The sequence below is a fragment of the Haplochromis burtoni genome, unplaced genomic scaffold, assembly GCF_018398535.1.
Source record: "Haplochromis burtoni strain Fernald_Lab_line unplaced genomic scaffold, NCSU_Asbu1 Contig_33, whole genome shotgun sequence".
Taxonomy (NCBI): Eukaryota; Metazoa; Chordata; class Actinopteri; order Cichliformes; family Cichlidae; genus Haplochromis; species Haplochromis burtoni.
The window spans coordinates 730,475-746,655 of record NW_024582394.1 but is presented as its reverse complement, the minus strand read 5'-3'; the positions used below and the strand labels follow the sequence as shown (position 1 = coordinate 746,655).

At 39.0% G+C, this 16,181-nt stretch overlaps 1 protein-coding gene across 12 annotated transcripts in view; it reads left to right on the top strand.

Moving 5' to 3' along the window:
- Positions 1–16,181, top strand: part of rapgef2b (Rap guanine nucleotide exchange factor 2b) — a 104,271-nt gene that overhangs the window by 22,819 nt on the left and 65,271 nt on the right. For all 12 annotated transcript variants that reach the window (XM_042219453.1, XM_042219451.1, XM_042219447.1 and 9 more), the window contains exons 2-3: positions 4,333–4,403; positions 7,201–7,257. In XM_042219453.1, coding sequence (XP_042075387.1) covers positions 4,333–4,403; positions 7,201–7,257 — 128 coding nt within the window. The remainder of the gene's footprint in view (positions 1–4,332; positions 4,404–7,200; positions 7,258–16,181) is intronic.

Sequence of the window (16,181 nt, the reverse complement as noted above, 5' to 3'; positions counted from 1 at the left end):
TGTGTGTGTGTGTGTGTGTGTGTGTGTTTGCAAGCCTAAAACTAGGAAGACAAGGCCTGCTATTGTTTAATTTGTATCCTGGATAGGAAATGCCTCCACTCGTCTTACTGCATTGCACTGCTACCATCTGTCTTACAAATGACTCTGTAGAGTGATGACATACTGTGTTGCATCAGGGAAATAACTGGGGGACTTCACAAAGAGGTTCAGTGGCAGTATGTAAATGGTATGTGAGGAACGTCGTGGCTAGTTTTGCACAAACAGCTTTGAAGCATCCCCGGGGCTTTATAGAGCACAAACAGCATCTTGGTATGTTTTTCCTCCTGTGGGGGCCACCTGTGTTCTTGGAAGGATTAGTTTTGAAAAGGAAGGGGGAGGGATTAGATGGCGTCACTGAGTGCAGCCTGGGAGTTTGAGCTGCCAGAAGTTTTTGAGTTTTTTTTTCTTTTCTTTTTTTTTTAAAAAAAATGAACAAGCTTTGTCTTTAGACAAACAATGAGGAGAATTTTTGGCTAGACGCAGCCTTCATCAGCATGTCCTAGTTTCTGCTGCCCACTGCTCTTTCCTTCCTGTCTCTGTTCGAGGAGAGAGTGGCTGAGACGAAGGATCAACAGAGCAGTAAAAGAGCATGAAGCAAGCATCACCTAAATGATGAAAGTTTATATCAAAGGGCCTTCATTTTGATTTTGGATCTAGGAGAAAGAGTGATAATAAAATCAGCTTTTACAAGTCTGTGCAAAGGCTTCAAATAGTGAAATAAAACAAATGAATTTTATTAAAAAGCACCGTTTGGTTTGAATTTGATGCCATGGTCCGCACTCTGAAACTTTCATTTATCGTTTTCCTGTGTACTTTGTGGTGATCGTGTTTGGCTCAGTGTAAATAGAGACCAGTATTAGAAAGAAAATCCAACCGGAAAATGTAAGGCTCAGGGAGTGGAAAAGATGGGGTCCATTACATTCTTTCCATACGGTCAATCTAAAATATTTGAGACTGAAGCCACAATTGATGGTTCTGCATATTTCTTTCTGCTAGGCTGTGTTTCAGTGGTGCTGTTTTATTCACGGTTATGTCACCGTGAAAAGGAGGTTTAAGAAAACCCTGCAACCCTGCCATCTAGTGGTGTCTTTTGGTTTGAATTCTGTGTCTATGCTTAAGTTAGAGCAGTTATTATTAGTATTTTATTTTTTATTAACCCAGTATATGCTAAATGTTCCCCAAACCAAGATAATAATGCAAACAATGCAACCAAGTTCCGGTTTAGAGGTATTTGTAGTGGCGATGTTGCTGTTGTGGGGTTTGTGCTTTTACCATTGCAAAGCCACCAACATGCATTATAAATATAATGACCTAATGTGTCAGAAGGTCATGCACACACCCAATGTTACAGAATTTGCAACAAAAGGCTGTATAAGAAAACTAGAGTTTTCTTTAACGTAATGTAAAGAAATGTCTTTAGTGTTGCTGCTTTTGTGCTGTGCAGGTAGCACATAGGATGAGTTTGGCTGACAAGGATTTGCAGTTTGGGAAGATTTGAATTATTTTTTCATAAAAATTTGTTTTGGTTTAGGCCAAATTCAGAAAATACTTTTTATTATCTTCAGTAACTAAATAAGTGCGGATTTGTGTTATTTGAATGAGGGTGTACCTTTGTGCCCTCGGTGAACCAGGTGAATCAAAGTTGTAGTTCTCCTTCCAGCCAGTAGGTGGCAGTAGACGTCTGATCATTATGCCGTGACTCCTGTTCATTGTGTTTCTGACCACAGACACAGTGAACATAAGGATTTGGTTAGTGGGGATATCAGAGTGTGATGTAATAGGGCTAGGCAACCCTCAGGGTAAATCGAGTTTCTGTTTGTGTCCGTTTTATGAAGACCAAACCCAAATTTTAAAAACTGTTTGGGGCTGACTTGATATATATGTGGTGTTTCATGAAAGCCTGAATATTTATTGACAGCGCTGGGGAATCACTGTAAGTAAAGATTGCAGGCTTAAACTCACTTTCTCTTAGCTGAGAGTTGGATCTTTTCGGGATCAGCTGCTTAACTTGGAACTTAATAAATGGATTAAAAAGCAGAACATTTTGGCTCATTTTGCTTTTTCCTTTTTAGAGTTTAATTACTCCTTTTCCCCCCATTTCTTTTGCTTACCTATGTTTTTTTTGTGTTTTTGTTTTTTGTGTGTGTTTTTTTTCACGGCCCCATCCAAGCCCCTCCCATATGGCTGTGTTCCCCCAGAGAAGCTGGAGGAGAGGTGGCTAGGGATAGGGAGGTCTGGGCTTCTTTGCTTAGGCTGCTGGCCCCGGATAAATGGAGGAAGATGGATGGGTGTTTTTTTGTTTTTTATTCCTATACATTTTTTATTTTATTTTTTATTTTTGTAAATTTTTGCTCCGACTTAACTCTACCTAGTAGCCCAGCTTTGGGCCAAACTACTCTAGTTTCTATATTTTGCTTATAGTTTTGATGATAAAAATGCTAAAATTACTCACTTGAAACAAAAGAAATGTTTATACAAAGGCATGTAACACTGAGGCTCCTCTGACGCTCCCCTCCTCCTCTGCTGACACATTTTGTGACACCAATTCAGCACAAACTGTGTCATTCAGTATTTGTGACCAGTATTTCATAAAATTTTCAATAAGCTGATCGTTGTTGCTCTCAGAAACATAACCCAGACACAGTGTGTCCATTCTGTGTCGCTTCATGCGCGTGTTTGTGTGTCTGGCCGGGTCTTAACACAGGCTCTCTGTTATCCTGTCACTCTGCTGTCGGCATATCCACCTCCAGTTGCCGCCGACAAAGGCTTCCCAGTGGCTTCGACCAGCAATGCACCACAAACGCACACACAGTCCGTGCCCCAGTGTGTGCCAGTAGACAGTGGAGTAGCTGTGCAGCCTGCCAGCTCTCAGTGAGGGCCACTTTGTTTCACCTCTGGCTTGGACTCATGCCAGACAATCTGAGAGTCAGTCACTGGGTCAATTAATGAAGTAATTGAATTGGGAGTTTATAGTTATTCAGTGGAGCTTTTTTTTTTTATCGTTTTTTTTCCTATGTGAGGTGCTTTATTGCTTTCTATTACAGTGTTCGCTTATGCAAGTCAATGTCACTGCCCGTGTGAAATGTTGTCTGCCATTCAACTACCCTGTTTGTCTGCTGCAGCATCAATGATCAGCATTTTAATAGGGTGTCTATGGGCTCTTACAAAGTCTTAAAATGTCTCAAAGTATGCATTTACTAATAAAAGGCCATAGAATATTCAAATTCATTTTGGATGAGTCTCAAATGTCTTTAGTCTCACCACTGTGAGATTTTTCCAGCACACAATGCTGTTGTTTTGTCCCTCTGTACACATTTTAGATTGTGCACTGGGAGTGCATCATTGAGGCTGTGCTTTACACATCAAAAATCCCCTTTTCATGTTCTTTATATGTGTGCAAAAGCAGTTATGACGATTTGTCCTGTGGCCTGCCGGCTTGTAATATACTGAGAGGAATCCTGTGGATGAGGATGACAAAGGAGGCTTCGCTTGCCTCACTGGCCAATTTACATAACAAAAATGTTCTTAAACTTAACCAAACAATGCAATTTTTTGTCTTACTTTCCTTAAAAAGGTCTGAATTTACCTTGAAATTTCAACTTGAAAGTGAATAATGGTGAATAATTTTGTTGGATCTAAATCTGTTTCAATTTTATTCAATTAAAAAAATAAGTAATGTTGGTTGATTTGAATATTGAGTAAGGGCTTCTTTTTAAGCAATCAGTGTGGCCTGAGCTTTTAAAGCCTTTGTTAAAGAAGGAAATCAATAATTTACAGGTTGCATTGTTTCAATAATCTTTTGGTTTTCTGTGTTTTATACAGTAAAAGTTTCTTTGACTTCTGGATTATTTTCTTGATATAACAGACATTGACTGTCACTTTTGGAAACAGTTTTGAGCATTTCTCATAATTTTGTAATATTTTACAGACAAAATGGAAAATAGGAAGGGGGGGTGTTATTAAGAAAAGGATGGCTGAATGGACCGATGACGAAGATGAACGACCCTTTTGTGCCATCCCTTTGAAGCTAGAGCTGCAACTACCATTTTATTTTCACATTATTTCACATTTTCATGCATTTCACACTAAATTGTAATTAATCAACTTCCAGAGTGCAAAGAGACATTAAGTCATATTTTATCTGAGCACTGGTCCAAACCCTGGACAACTTAGAGTTGAAGTTAGTGGAGCTATGAGTAGAAACTGTTTGTTTGGTGCGGCTACTGCCAGTTAATTTTCTATCGATCACTTCTCTGATCAATAAGCTAAAATATGTATGTTCTTCTTTTTCAGGACCTGGAGATCGTCTACTCTTATCTCCATGGGATGGAGGCCTTATCCAACCTGCGAGAGCACCAGTTGAGGTGAGTCTCTGCACACCTCCGCTGTACTTGATTAACATTTCCTGAAGCTTGATATTCCCATTGCATGAATTTAAAATTCAAATGAATGCGTGGTGACAACTCCTCAGTGTATGCTGCATTGTTGTCAGGGGTGGGAAAATTAACATTGAACCACTAGCTATGCTGTATGCTATTGAGCTACTTCTATTTTTTTGTAATCCAGGAGCCAGTGTACCGTCCAACAGCATACTTATTGGAATTTATTTTTTAGACTATAATTTACAATAAGCATCCAAGTGCAGTTATTACTATAATATATGGTCGGTCTCTAGCATCTTAAACCAGCATATTTATTATTCAGTTTTAAGTACTTCTGGACCTTTGAGTCTTTCTTCATAACACAGAATAACATATGTTCATTCTTCATATATTAACTGGCTGGAACATCATTTTTAACAAATGGACATGAATATCACTACATTTTAGTGAGCTTCTCATTTCAGTCAAGAATGTATTTTGTAATATTTCTTTAAAGTTGACCTGCTTTTCTTATTTTCAGTTTTTGACATACAGCTTATTTTATGATGGATCTCGATGGTTTGAGTTGGTGCACCAGCTGAAATGAGCCATTTTGGCTCCTCTGTCTTCTCAAGAGGACAAATAAAAGGACTTTTCTTCTCCAGATAAAAACAAATGATACCTGCCATCAGACTCTCAAATCTTGATTATTACCAGCCTCAATACCACTTATCCATGCCAAGCTTCTAAAACTGCAGAAGTAATTTTTTCTCTTCCCAGTTGTATAAATCTGTTTGAAACTTTAGCCAGCATCTAAAATATCTGCTATGACTAAACTGTAAACTGACTAAATGACTAAAGCGAAGTCATTGTTGCACTTTTCCCCTAATAATCTGTACCTATACCTGACCGGGTCCCCGTGAGGCTATACTCTCTGCTTAAACCTTGAAGCAATGAGCCCTCCCTGCTCTACTATTCATGCGTCAGTTTGCCTTTGGCTCCTCCATCTTCTCTGCCTGGCACACACTTTCCAAACACTGCATGTCAGAAGTCTGTTCCCAGCATGCCTTGTGTGCATACATGTGGATTATACTAGCAAGGGAACAATGTGGCGGTGCATGACCCGCGAGCTAGAACATTCCACTGTGTGACCCCTCAGAGGCCTCCAGCACTAACCCCTCTCCCTCCTCCTTGTTTTGGATCGTACAGAAAAGGAATGTCCCCGTAGTCCCACAGACCAACCCCTTTTGCCAACTTCAGTTTCAGTAACTTTAAAAAAAAAAAAAAGAAAAGAAAAAAAAGCTTCTAGCCAGACATCCCACTAACGATGGGATTATATTATACTTCTGTTGTCTGAACATTTTGGGAGGAATGTGTTGTTTTTCTTCTGTGATCCTTTTTCACAGTAACTTGTTTTTCTTGAGCGGGGATTGTTTTTAGGTCTTTGTATAAAGAGGCTACAACATGCTGTCCACCCGCAGCTGTTTTTGAAAGCGCTTGTGTTTTGATCAGTTACTGTTTACTACAGTGGTTTGCATGTACTGTTGAAGAGCATTTGTCTTCTCTATACAGGCATCTGGGGAAAGCCTGACATGAATGGACTTAAAGTGAAAATGTTTCGATTCCAGAATTTAAAACATAAAAAAATGAAATATATATAAAGTTATAAAAAAAAACTTGCTGCACAAAAAGAATACAAGAAGCTGTGAGGCTGGATTTTTCAGGGCAGAGTTATGTTTACAGATTATAATATTATCAAATATATTTTTTTGCCTCTGTACAGGCAACAAGAATGCCAGACTGTCTGTTCTTCCCTGGCCCAGAAGCTGGAAATATCAGAATTCCTTCAGGGAATTCCTTCATATTTGCTACAGACATCCACTTGGACTATAAATCGTGCATAAGACATGCAGATCATGTTTGACACTGTTAAAAAAAATTAATAAATAAATGTGTAAAAGTACAACTGGGTAAAAATTGAGAAAAAGACCATTTAACCAGTGGTGCAGTGGGACCACATAGTCAATGTGTGCTTTATTTTAGAGGACATACCAATACATACTCACTCTGCTTTTGTTAAGTAAGAAAGTAAATCACTGCAGTGGCTTAGCTTAAACGTAGATGCATAAAACCTACCTCTTTAGTAAGGAATCTTCCAGATGCAAATGTAAATATTTTACTGAATTAAGTTTAAAAGTAACAATTATGTAATTGGTGATCAATACGTTAAAATACCATAAAACATACCCTAATAAAAAAGGAGATTTGTAAAGCTTTAATTTTCAGCAAATTCAATGCCCTGACATAAACAAATGTTTCTCTGCAGTTTGAGGATAAAGCTCACCATATTTTATAAGGAACAAGGACTGCAGTCTTTATGTTGTAGATCTGCCTAGAAAAGAAGATTTGTCATACCGGTTATATACCAAGTGTAATTTAACCAAGAAAAATTAGAAAATAAAGAGGCAAAAACAACTCACTTCACCTATCAGCAAAAGCCTCGATAGACCATAATGCACTGCAACAACCAGAACCATACGTTGTGAACTGGTTAACATGGACAACCTTGCAACTCTTTATAAGTCCCAGCACTCTAAATTTTAATTATAATCAGCAGCAGGCTTTCTGACTGTCAGTGACTGTTGCTAAAGGTGACTCTAGGATATGCAGAAATTTGCTAGTTATAGATTTATAATAACATAACATTGATAACATTTGATCATAAATTCACTCAAACACAACTATGAGGCCTAACTGTGATTCTTTCTTCCCTCTGTTTCCTCTCTCTCTCTCTCTGCAGGATCATGTGTGAGACGGTGCGTTATGAGAGACATGAGGCCAATGAAGTGCTATACTAGTAAGTACTGTTTCTGTCTGCTTGGGTATTCATAATATTTGTCCAGAGCTGCATGAACAAAGCAAAAAAACGATGGGTAGACAATGTAACAGTATTTTCAGTTCTTTGTAATCAAAGCACCCTTTTCTTCAGGATACAAATCGTTGTTATTGATGGGAAGAAACATGCCGACTGCATACAGAAGAGTAACCCCAGTGACTTAATAAAAATAAATGTCATTAAAGTGCAGAAGCAGTATGAGGCAGATCACAACTGAAGGATAGCGAACATAGAAATTATATCCAGTCATATTTCAGTGCGATTCAATAAGTGACTGATCTAAATTGTCAACAAAAGCTGGAATAGCTCTTAAAAGCATTTTCTTCAGTTTGGAGAGAGCCAGCAAGGCACTAGTGGTGATGCTTACATGCTTCCTCCTGTGAGCTATCTGTTTGGAGGGTTAATGTGATCAGAAAGCTGCATTGACAGCTTTCAGAGAGCGCGTGTGTGTGTGTGTGTGTGTGTGTGTGTGTGTGTGTGTGTGTTGGATCCATTTTGAAAAAGCTGGCACAACTGTGGTAAGCACAAAACACACACAGTGTTTGACTGCTGTCACGTATCTAAGTCTTCCAAACACCCAGAGTGAGAATTAAGACAGTTAATTAACTCTGTCAGTGTCTCGGGGGCTACAGAGGGGACAACATCCCTTTTCCAGCCTTCGTATCCCCCGTGTGCGTGTGTGTGTGTGTGTGTGTATGTGTATGTGTTTGTGTGTTGATGGATGGTGTGGAAGAGTCAACACCTCATTAGAAGCCCACTTGGCAGTGGGGGAGCTGATTAAACAATAGGAATGCAAACTAAATGGTGGCCACAGTACAGTCCAGCTTCAGCAAGATTCCTTTAGGTGCCCCACACCACTTACTGTACACCAGTGTTGGGACTAACGCGTTATTAAGTAACGCGTTACAGTAACTACGTTATTATTGTGGTAACGAGCACGGTAACTAGTTATTATGCCAAAATCAGGAACGCGTTACTCGTTACTGGGATTTAGATAGGCTCGTTACTCGTTACTTCGTGTGGTGGCTATCGCGGAGCTTCCACAGATTCAGTAACATTAGCAAGTGGTGGAGGCAGCAGGTGGATGAAGGAAAAGGGACGCAGAAGGAAAAGAGACCCGAGGCGGCCGCCGGTCCAAGTGTGAACTGAACTTCAGGTAAGAAGTTATGACCTGCAGTCTCTCTGGGTCAGATATGAACCAAGTTTAGGTGGAGTTTATTTTCGTTATTCTGACTTTTTCCGTACTGCTACTAGCTAGCATGACGGAGTTTCTATACAGCTGGGTGGTGCTATGATGTTAATGATGTTGAACTTTATTTTGTTCATAAGTTATTAGAGTTGCCAACCGTCCCGTCTGGTATTCAGAGAAAATATTACGCGTTTCTTATTGAGGTGAAAAGGAACAGTTTGTCCCGTAATTCAGCTACAATGAAAAAGACACAAAGCTGGAGTTATTCTGTGTCTTTGCTGCACAGCTGCCTCTTCTTCTCTCATTCTCTCCCCTCCCTCTCCTGTTTCTACTTCAATCATGAAACTGATCAATGATCAGCTGATCGGCTCTCTTGTTTGTTTATCGCCCACTTTGCGCCAGAAAGAGGAAACCAGCGGATGTCGCGCTAAACAACAGCAGCACGTTTAAGCTTGATCAGCTGTTGTTAGAATTTATTTAATATTAATTTCTAGTATCAGCTGATGTTTGCTGGAGCCACAGCTGTAAAAGCTGCTGGTCATGATATGGTTTGGTTATCTGGTGAGAGGGAAACATGAAGATGAAACCAGGAGATGTCCTTACTGAATCATCAGAGCTGAACAGGTGATGGAGAAACAGGTTTACCTTTTAGGTGACATGAATGAGTTGAAGGGAAGTTATGAACTGTTTCTGAGAGACAAATAACACCAGGATCCTTTTTTAGGTAGCTGACAGCTGGTAACTGTGCAGGGGCGGATCTAGCAAAGTGTTGCCAGGGGGCAGGTAGGGCATTAACAGGGAGAGGGGGGCACAAAGAAATACTTTTCTTTCTTATTCTCATTTAAAATGTCTCGCTTTTAAAAAATAATTATCTGAATCTTACAACAAACGATTGATAGATTGATGCATATATACCATCAGAACAGTGAACATCACTGTCACAACAGCGTTTATTTTCATTCAAAGGCTTTATGATTTTTCCTATAATGGTGGGCCGGTCTCTAGTCAAAATGCCCGGGACGATTTTTTTGTCCCAGTCCAGCCCTGTATGCAGCTCATCTGCAGTCTGGTGTTGCCTACATCTTCCTATTCAGAAGGCAGAATTTCTGAGTTCTGAGTACAATCGAAAGCACCACGACTGCAGTTTTTGTGTTGGATGTAAAAGGCGCACATGACGCTGTGACGTAGGCTAGAATCATGGCAGCAGTCAATGACGGTCCAGGCGTGGGATTTCTCTCGTGGAAATATGCACATTATCTTTTCCTTTCTATTGGTAGGTGGCACAGTGCACTTGTGGCAAGTAAGCAAGCTAGAAGACTGGCAAAGTTATGGAAGCAACACATTAACAAGAGAATTATGAGTAAAACCAAAGTTACTTTCCCTAGTAACTAGTTACTTTGAAAGTAACGAGTAACTGAGTTACTTTTGAGAGAAGTAACTAGTAATGTAACTAAGTTACTATTTTAAAGTAACTTACCCAACACTGCTGTACACACACTCAGAAACACTCCTCAAGGAAAAACGCAGCTGTCCCATCGCAGTGTGGACACACGAAAACGCAGACTTTCTAAAACGATGACATATTTTAGGCATGTGATGCAGTCATGTGACCAAATAAACAAAGATAGCAGAGGGCATTATACAGCGGTTGTTTTGATTCCTCTCAATTTTGACTGCCCTAAAAAAGATGAATATCAGTTTGTACATGCTCCAGATAGCTTTTCTTCAAATTCTTTAACTCTCAATCGCTTTTGCAACTTTGTACTTTTGTGTTACTCGCAGCGACAACGCCACCTCATTGTTAGTCCATTTCAAAAACTCGGTGCTTTTCCTCAACATTTTGCCGCGATGTTTCAAAGTCCTGAAAAGTAAATAAACGGCAGACAGACATGAGGCAGGTCGAATCGTCTTGCGTTTCACGCATGCGCAGTGCTGGAACGTTTTTGGCCGTTTCGATGTGGACGCACAACTCTGTGAAAACGACTGAAAACGATAGTGTAATGCGGATGAAAACGCAACTTTCAAATATAGCTTTCAAGTATAATATATGTAACTTTATATTGACATAAGCAGTTAATTAGCTCGTTCACTTTTAACCTAAGTTGTTAAAATGTATTTTTAATGTCATCATAGCCCCTTACAGTAACTGTTTGCAAAGTCATCATTAATAAATGTTAAACCTGACTGCTTTTTATTGCTTCAGAAAAACCAAATTATTATTATTACTAGTAATGTGTGGTTAACACATTCTCTGACTGGACTGACAGTATAGAGGTTGCAGTAGTGCTAATGCTATTTAGATAGCAATAATTGTCTAAAATAGTTTGAAGTGTTGCTGAAAATGAAATGTCTTGTACATTTTGAATTCCTTACTTTTGTCTTTGTGTAGGCCTTTGCAGGTAACTGTACTGTTATGTGCTTTGTTGGTTGTGAGGTTATGTTAAAACTGTTAACATAAGACTGTTAACATAACATAAATCTGCAGTTGAGTATGAGTAGGCACTTTAAGTGGTGGTGGTGACATAAATTACAAAATTTGTGTGCTTATTTACTGAATGTGTTTACTTTCACTAGTGTGTTAGTACCAGGGCTACTTACCTACACTGGCAAAAAGATCGAGGTTTTGTTTAAAGTTTGCTCTTTGATTGAATCAACCCCGATTATCCATACCTGGCAAATTACAAATAAAGGTCTACAAATCAGACCTCCTTATTTGATGCTTGAAAGCTGTGGACAAGGAAACTTCTGAAACAAACAACCACCAAATAAACACTGTGAAAGGATTTTAAAGTCTACTGAATGTTGGTTGTCAGATAGGACCTTTAAAGTACATTAATACAATATTTTCTCACTGATCTGGGAAAGAAGCTCTTGAGCTGCTGTCTTTCTCTATGGTTTCAGTGTTGTCAAACATCTTTATGAAAATGAAAACAATGAAAAAAAAAATGTGGATAAAATTTCACATGAAACTGTCATTTTCAGCACTAGCTCCTTGGTGTGGTCACAAACAAAGCGGAGAGCATAACTGCAGGTAGTGTGCTAATTTACCCCTGAGCTAAAGCACAGAAACGCAGCATGCTATTTTGTTTTTTGGAAATTGCCTCATTTGATTTGCACAACTGTGCACGCTTACGCCAGTGTTTCTGGTTGCGTCTGTGTACAGCTGTGTGTTTGCATGTATTTGTATATGCGTGCCAAGCTCTATTAACCTATTAAAAAAAAAGGCTCTCCCTTATAAGAGCTGTGTATTAAACGGCAGACGATCAGACTGAGCTTTCTCTGCAGGGTTTTAATCAGCCTGCTATACTGAAAACACAAGCTTTTACCAGTCTCTTTCTCTCCTCATCTGTTTATAACAGTGGCAGTAATAGGCTGCAAAGTGAGGGCTCTAAAAGTTAATGGGGAAATTAAATTTTGATAGTATCAATATTAAGTTGTATCCCAGAAAACCACATATAGTGTAAAGCATTGCAATACTAAAGAAATTAGTTTAAAAAAATGTAAACCGCATTTAAAGTTGGTCTACAGTGACATTTATGCATTTTTTTTTTTTAGTTGGAGCTAAAGTTGACTGCTTCAAAAGGACGTTTTACATAGAACTGAATCCCAGCTGTCTATTTGTATATTTCTTTCTGTTCAGCAAACATGCAGTCCTGCTGAAGTGACCTTTGTAATGACTTCCACGCTTATAACTTTGCAGGCCCTGCATGGCTGTTGGCAGGCCTGCAGTAACGATTGGATGATAAGGGTGATAGTTTTAAAAAGTACTGCCTTGGGCTGCACACTCATAAAGACACATTCGATATCACATGAAAACATCGCATCCTGCATTCTGCAAGTCTGAACCTCTCTGGATTTACCATCCGAAGATTAAAGTGCTAAACCCTCGATGGTGGCTGACCTGGCACATTGGCTGGTGAAGAGGGTTAGCATCATCTGGCTGGTCTTTAACCTCTTCCATGTCAGCTCTATAAATGAAACCCTTGACTTTTGAGCCTCTGCTGAATGAAAAATCCAACTGTATGTATTTGCAGGGCATTGTGCGTTGCAGACCACAGGGAGCTATCTGCAGAGAGCATTGGTTGCCAGATAGAGGCAGTGACTAAAGAACAGCTGGTTTATGGGCTACTTTGGTTGTGCTGTTGTCAGTCCTTTAGCCACTGTGAAGAAGAGCAGAGTTATAACATGCAAAGAGCTGAAGTTCAGGGTTTTTTTTTTTGGTTTTTTTTGTGTGTGTGTGTGATACCTCTCCTGTTACTAGTCATCACTGCTGTCACTCCCTTCCCCGGTCTGACCCACTTGCCAACCAGGCAGCATTCGAGCGGTATAGTTGAGTTATGCGCTGGTAGGTTTTTTGGAGAACTGCAATGGTGAACATAGTCTAGGTTGAAATCTCCCCTCTGTAGGCAAATACCTACACAGATTAACACAACTACAGTACCATTAAAAACAAGCATTATATTATTATATATATATTTTTGAAGCCATTAATGTGGTTTCACATTAACTTCTGATCCTGTGCAATTTCTGCGTTTTGTTTTGTTTTTGGTTGGACAAATTAAAATTGCCTTGGGACTTAGAATGGACAGTAATTGTAAAAAAAAGCAGATAATGTTCGTCATAATGAACTGAGGACAGACTACTGAAAATAATTGTTGGCTTTTTCTTTTTTCTTTTTCTTTTTTTTGTAAATCAATGAATTCTTTTTTTTGTTTTAATTAGTGTTTTTAAAAATGATTTGCTGAAGCCACTTACTCATTTCTGTCGAGGAGAAAACATATTTTATCCAATATATTCTGACAATATTAAAGAAGAACACTTAACAGACTGTGATATTTTAACCCCTGGCTAAGGTTCAGAGGGAGCAGCTGTCGGAAAGTTGCCCTCACAGGCAGCTCCTGTTCCATGTGACAGCGTGAAGCTGCTTTCCTTCATAAACGGCATCATGGGAAGGTAGATGAAGGAAAACTCTGGGATAAAGAGCTGAAAAACTCATCACAGCGACCAGTCAGCTTATATAATTACTCATTCCAGTAAATTCTGTTCAGCTTGTGTGGCAGTGACATGGAGACGTTAGTCATTTGCTAAGTATCTGGTAGAGCTGCTTTTTAATGACAGAAAAATGACAGATGGATGTTTATTTTTAGAATAAGATTTTTTTTCTTTTCTTTTTTTTTTTTTTTTTTTTTTTTTTATATCCTGTCCTATTTTTGGAGTTATTCAAAAAAAAAAGTAGTTTGGTCAAAAGTTTTAAGCGCTGGACATTAACCAGTAGACTGTGTCGTCTCCTGACCTTTTTTCTTTTTCTTTTTCTTTTTAATTTTGTGTTTGTTGGACAGTTGAAAACTTTGAATGCTTTATTTCAAAATATCAACACAACATTGTGAGACTGCCAGTCTCCCGAGTCCATGGTGAAAGCAGCATGAGAAGTTAAAATAGTCAGAGTTGCTTATGTCCCTCAATGCGAGTGTAGAAATACTTCTAGTGTTTTGAAACTCCTGATTGTTTGTTTGTGTGTGTGTTGTAATAATGTGCAATAATATATATAGAAAATTGGCCTTTTTTTTTATGCATTTATTTTACAATATTCTGTTGCATAGAAAGACTTGCATTTGCAGTTAATTTAATGAAAGTCAAAAACTACACTTGCAGAAATGTAAAGACTTTTTTTTGACAACTGTAATGTGTGTTATAAAGTCAGACCATCTAATAAAAGAAATGTACTGAAATGTTGGTGTGGACTTTGGGCTTAGTAACTCTTTTATAAAAAATCTGTAGCACAACAGGAAAACGGGAAAACCCCCAAACCATAATGTTCAGAACAGTTAAACCGTGAATTTTTGAGCCTGTAAAATATTTTTTCTAAGAGCCAACTATGATTCCCTTTACTATTTGCAAAAGGCAATTATTCTTTAATGAAACAGTTTGTAAAAGTCAAACCTAATTTTGTGAAAATCTGTCATAAAACTTTGTCCCCCTTTTACCCCTGCTGCTGCCTCCATGGCGATCAACCAGATCCCCCACTGTTAAAGGTTTCCCTGTGAGGGTTTTGGTGGATGATGCTTAGCATTTGACTACCGCTTCCAGTACTCATGACCCAGTTCAGTCAAGCTGTCGCTCCACATAAGAGTCTTCTATCTCCTACTTTTTTGGTGTTGTATCTTCTCCTCCTACTTCTCAGCCATGTGAGGTGCTTCCCTCGCTTCCCTCCCTACATGCCGGCAATTAATAATTGAACATTTCATTTCGTGTTGTATCCAAATGCAAAGAAGAACCATATAAAGGACTGAACGAGTCTGCAGGGAACCAGATGGAGATCAGTGGAGAAAAGGGGGAAAAAGAGAAGGGATGATTGTGGAGGGAGAATTTGCTGTGTGTCAGTAGGGTGTGCTGTCTGCAGCCTCATTAGTTGTGCAAGGAAAATGTGGAGAGGAGGAAGGAGGGGCAAGACTTTGTTCCCTTTGATTAAAGGGGGAAAAAACTCAGTCAGCACAGTGATGTTGGGTGTGGATATACGTTTCTGTGAAGAAGAGGTATAATAAGGGCACCCATCTTTTACCTTTCTGTTAGTAAAAACCAGTCCCACCTTGCAGAGGTGACTGGTTATTAATTTCCATTATCTTGCCAATTAAAACGTCTTACTTGAACCAGGTTTATGCTCAGAAATAATAACTCAAGCTGATGTCTTATTAACACCAGAGAAACTTCAAGTACAAGATTTGATTTCTGCAGACGTTCAGCTTCTGTGAGATGGTGACATTTTAAAGTACAGACTAATAAACAGACTGGTGGAGGCAGGCGTCATATAGAGAAGCATTTATTTTAGCCTGCTGTTAAGATCATTTTGTGCATTCATAGCAAAGAGAATTAAGTTTTTTGCCTTTTAATGAAGCATAAACTTCAGTGTCACTTAAACTTGTGCTTATATGGGATTGTTAGGTTTCTTAAAATGTTATTTGATAAACTGCGCAAAACGCAAGAGGTAGATCTTAAACTCTACAGGCCACAGTTAATATGTTAAAGTTCATGACAACCCAGCTAGGAAAAAGACTGAACAAGTAGGGGGGTTCAACCAGCTTTAAATTGTGTAATTAGCAGATCAATTTGGAAACATTAACTAACATCCATCCATCTTCTTCCGCTTTATCCGGGGCGCGGGGGCAGCAGCCTACGCAGAGAAGCCAGACCTCTCCCCAGCCATCTCCTCCAGCTTATCCGGGGGAACACTAAGGCGTTCCCAGGCCAGCCGAGAGATATTAACTAACAAAGTAACCATTAACTGCTATGGTGAATTAAGTTATGGTAGCATAAATTACAGCAGTTTACAAGTACTGGCATGTTTATTTTTGCCCATAACTGCTAGGACTTCATGATTCATGTCAGATTTCCCATACTGCTGAAGGTTGGTATCAGTGTTACATGTGACGGGAATATTTCCTTCTCTGGATTTTTGCTTCTTCTTTACTGTCAGAGGTGCGTTTCCCAACACGTCTGATTGACAAGGCCGTCAGCAATGGCTTTTTTGTAGGACTCGCAAAGCAGTCAAAAAATTCACTGATCACTGTTGTAATTACCTGAAAAATGCAGCACAGTGTCTCCAGTATAATCTGTTTTGATATAAGCTTATACTTAACTAAATCCAGTAACACATAACTCACAATTTATGCTGGTAAAGCAGCATTTTGCTTCCTTACTT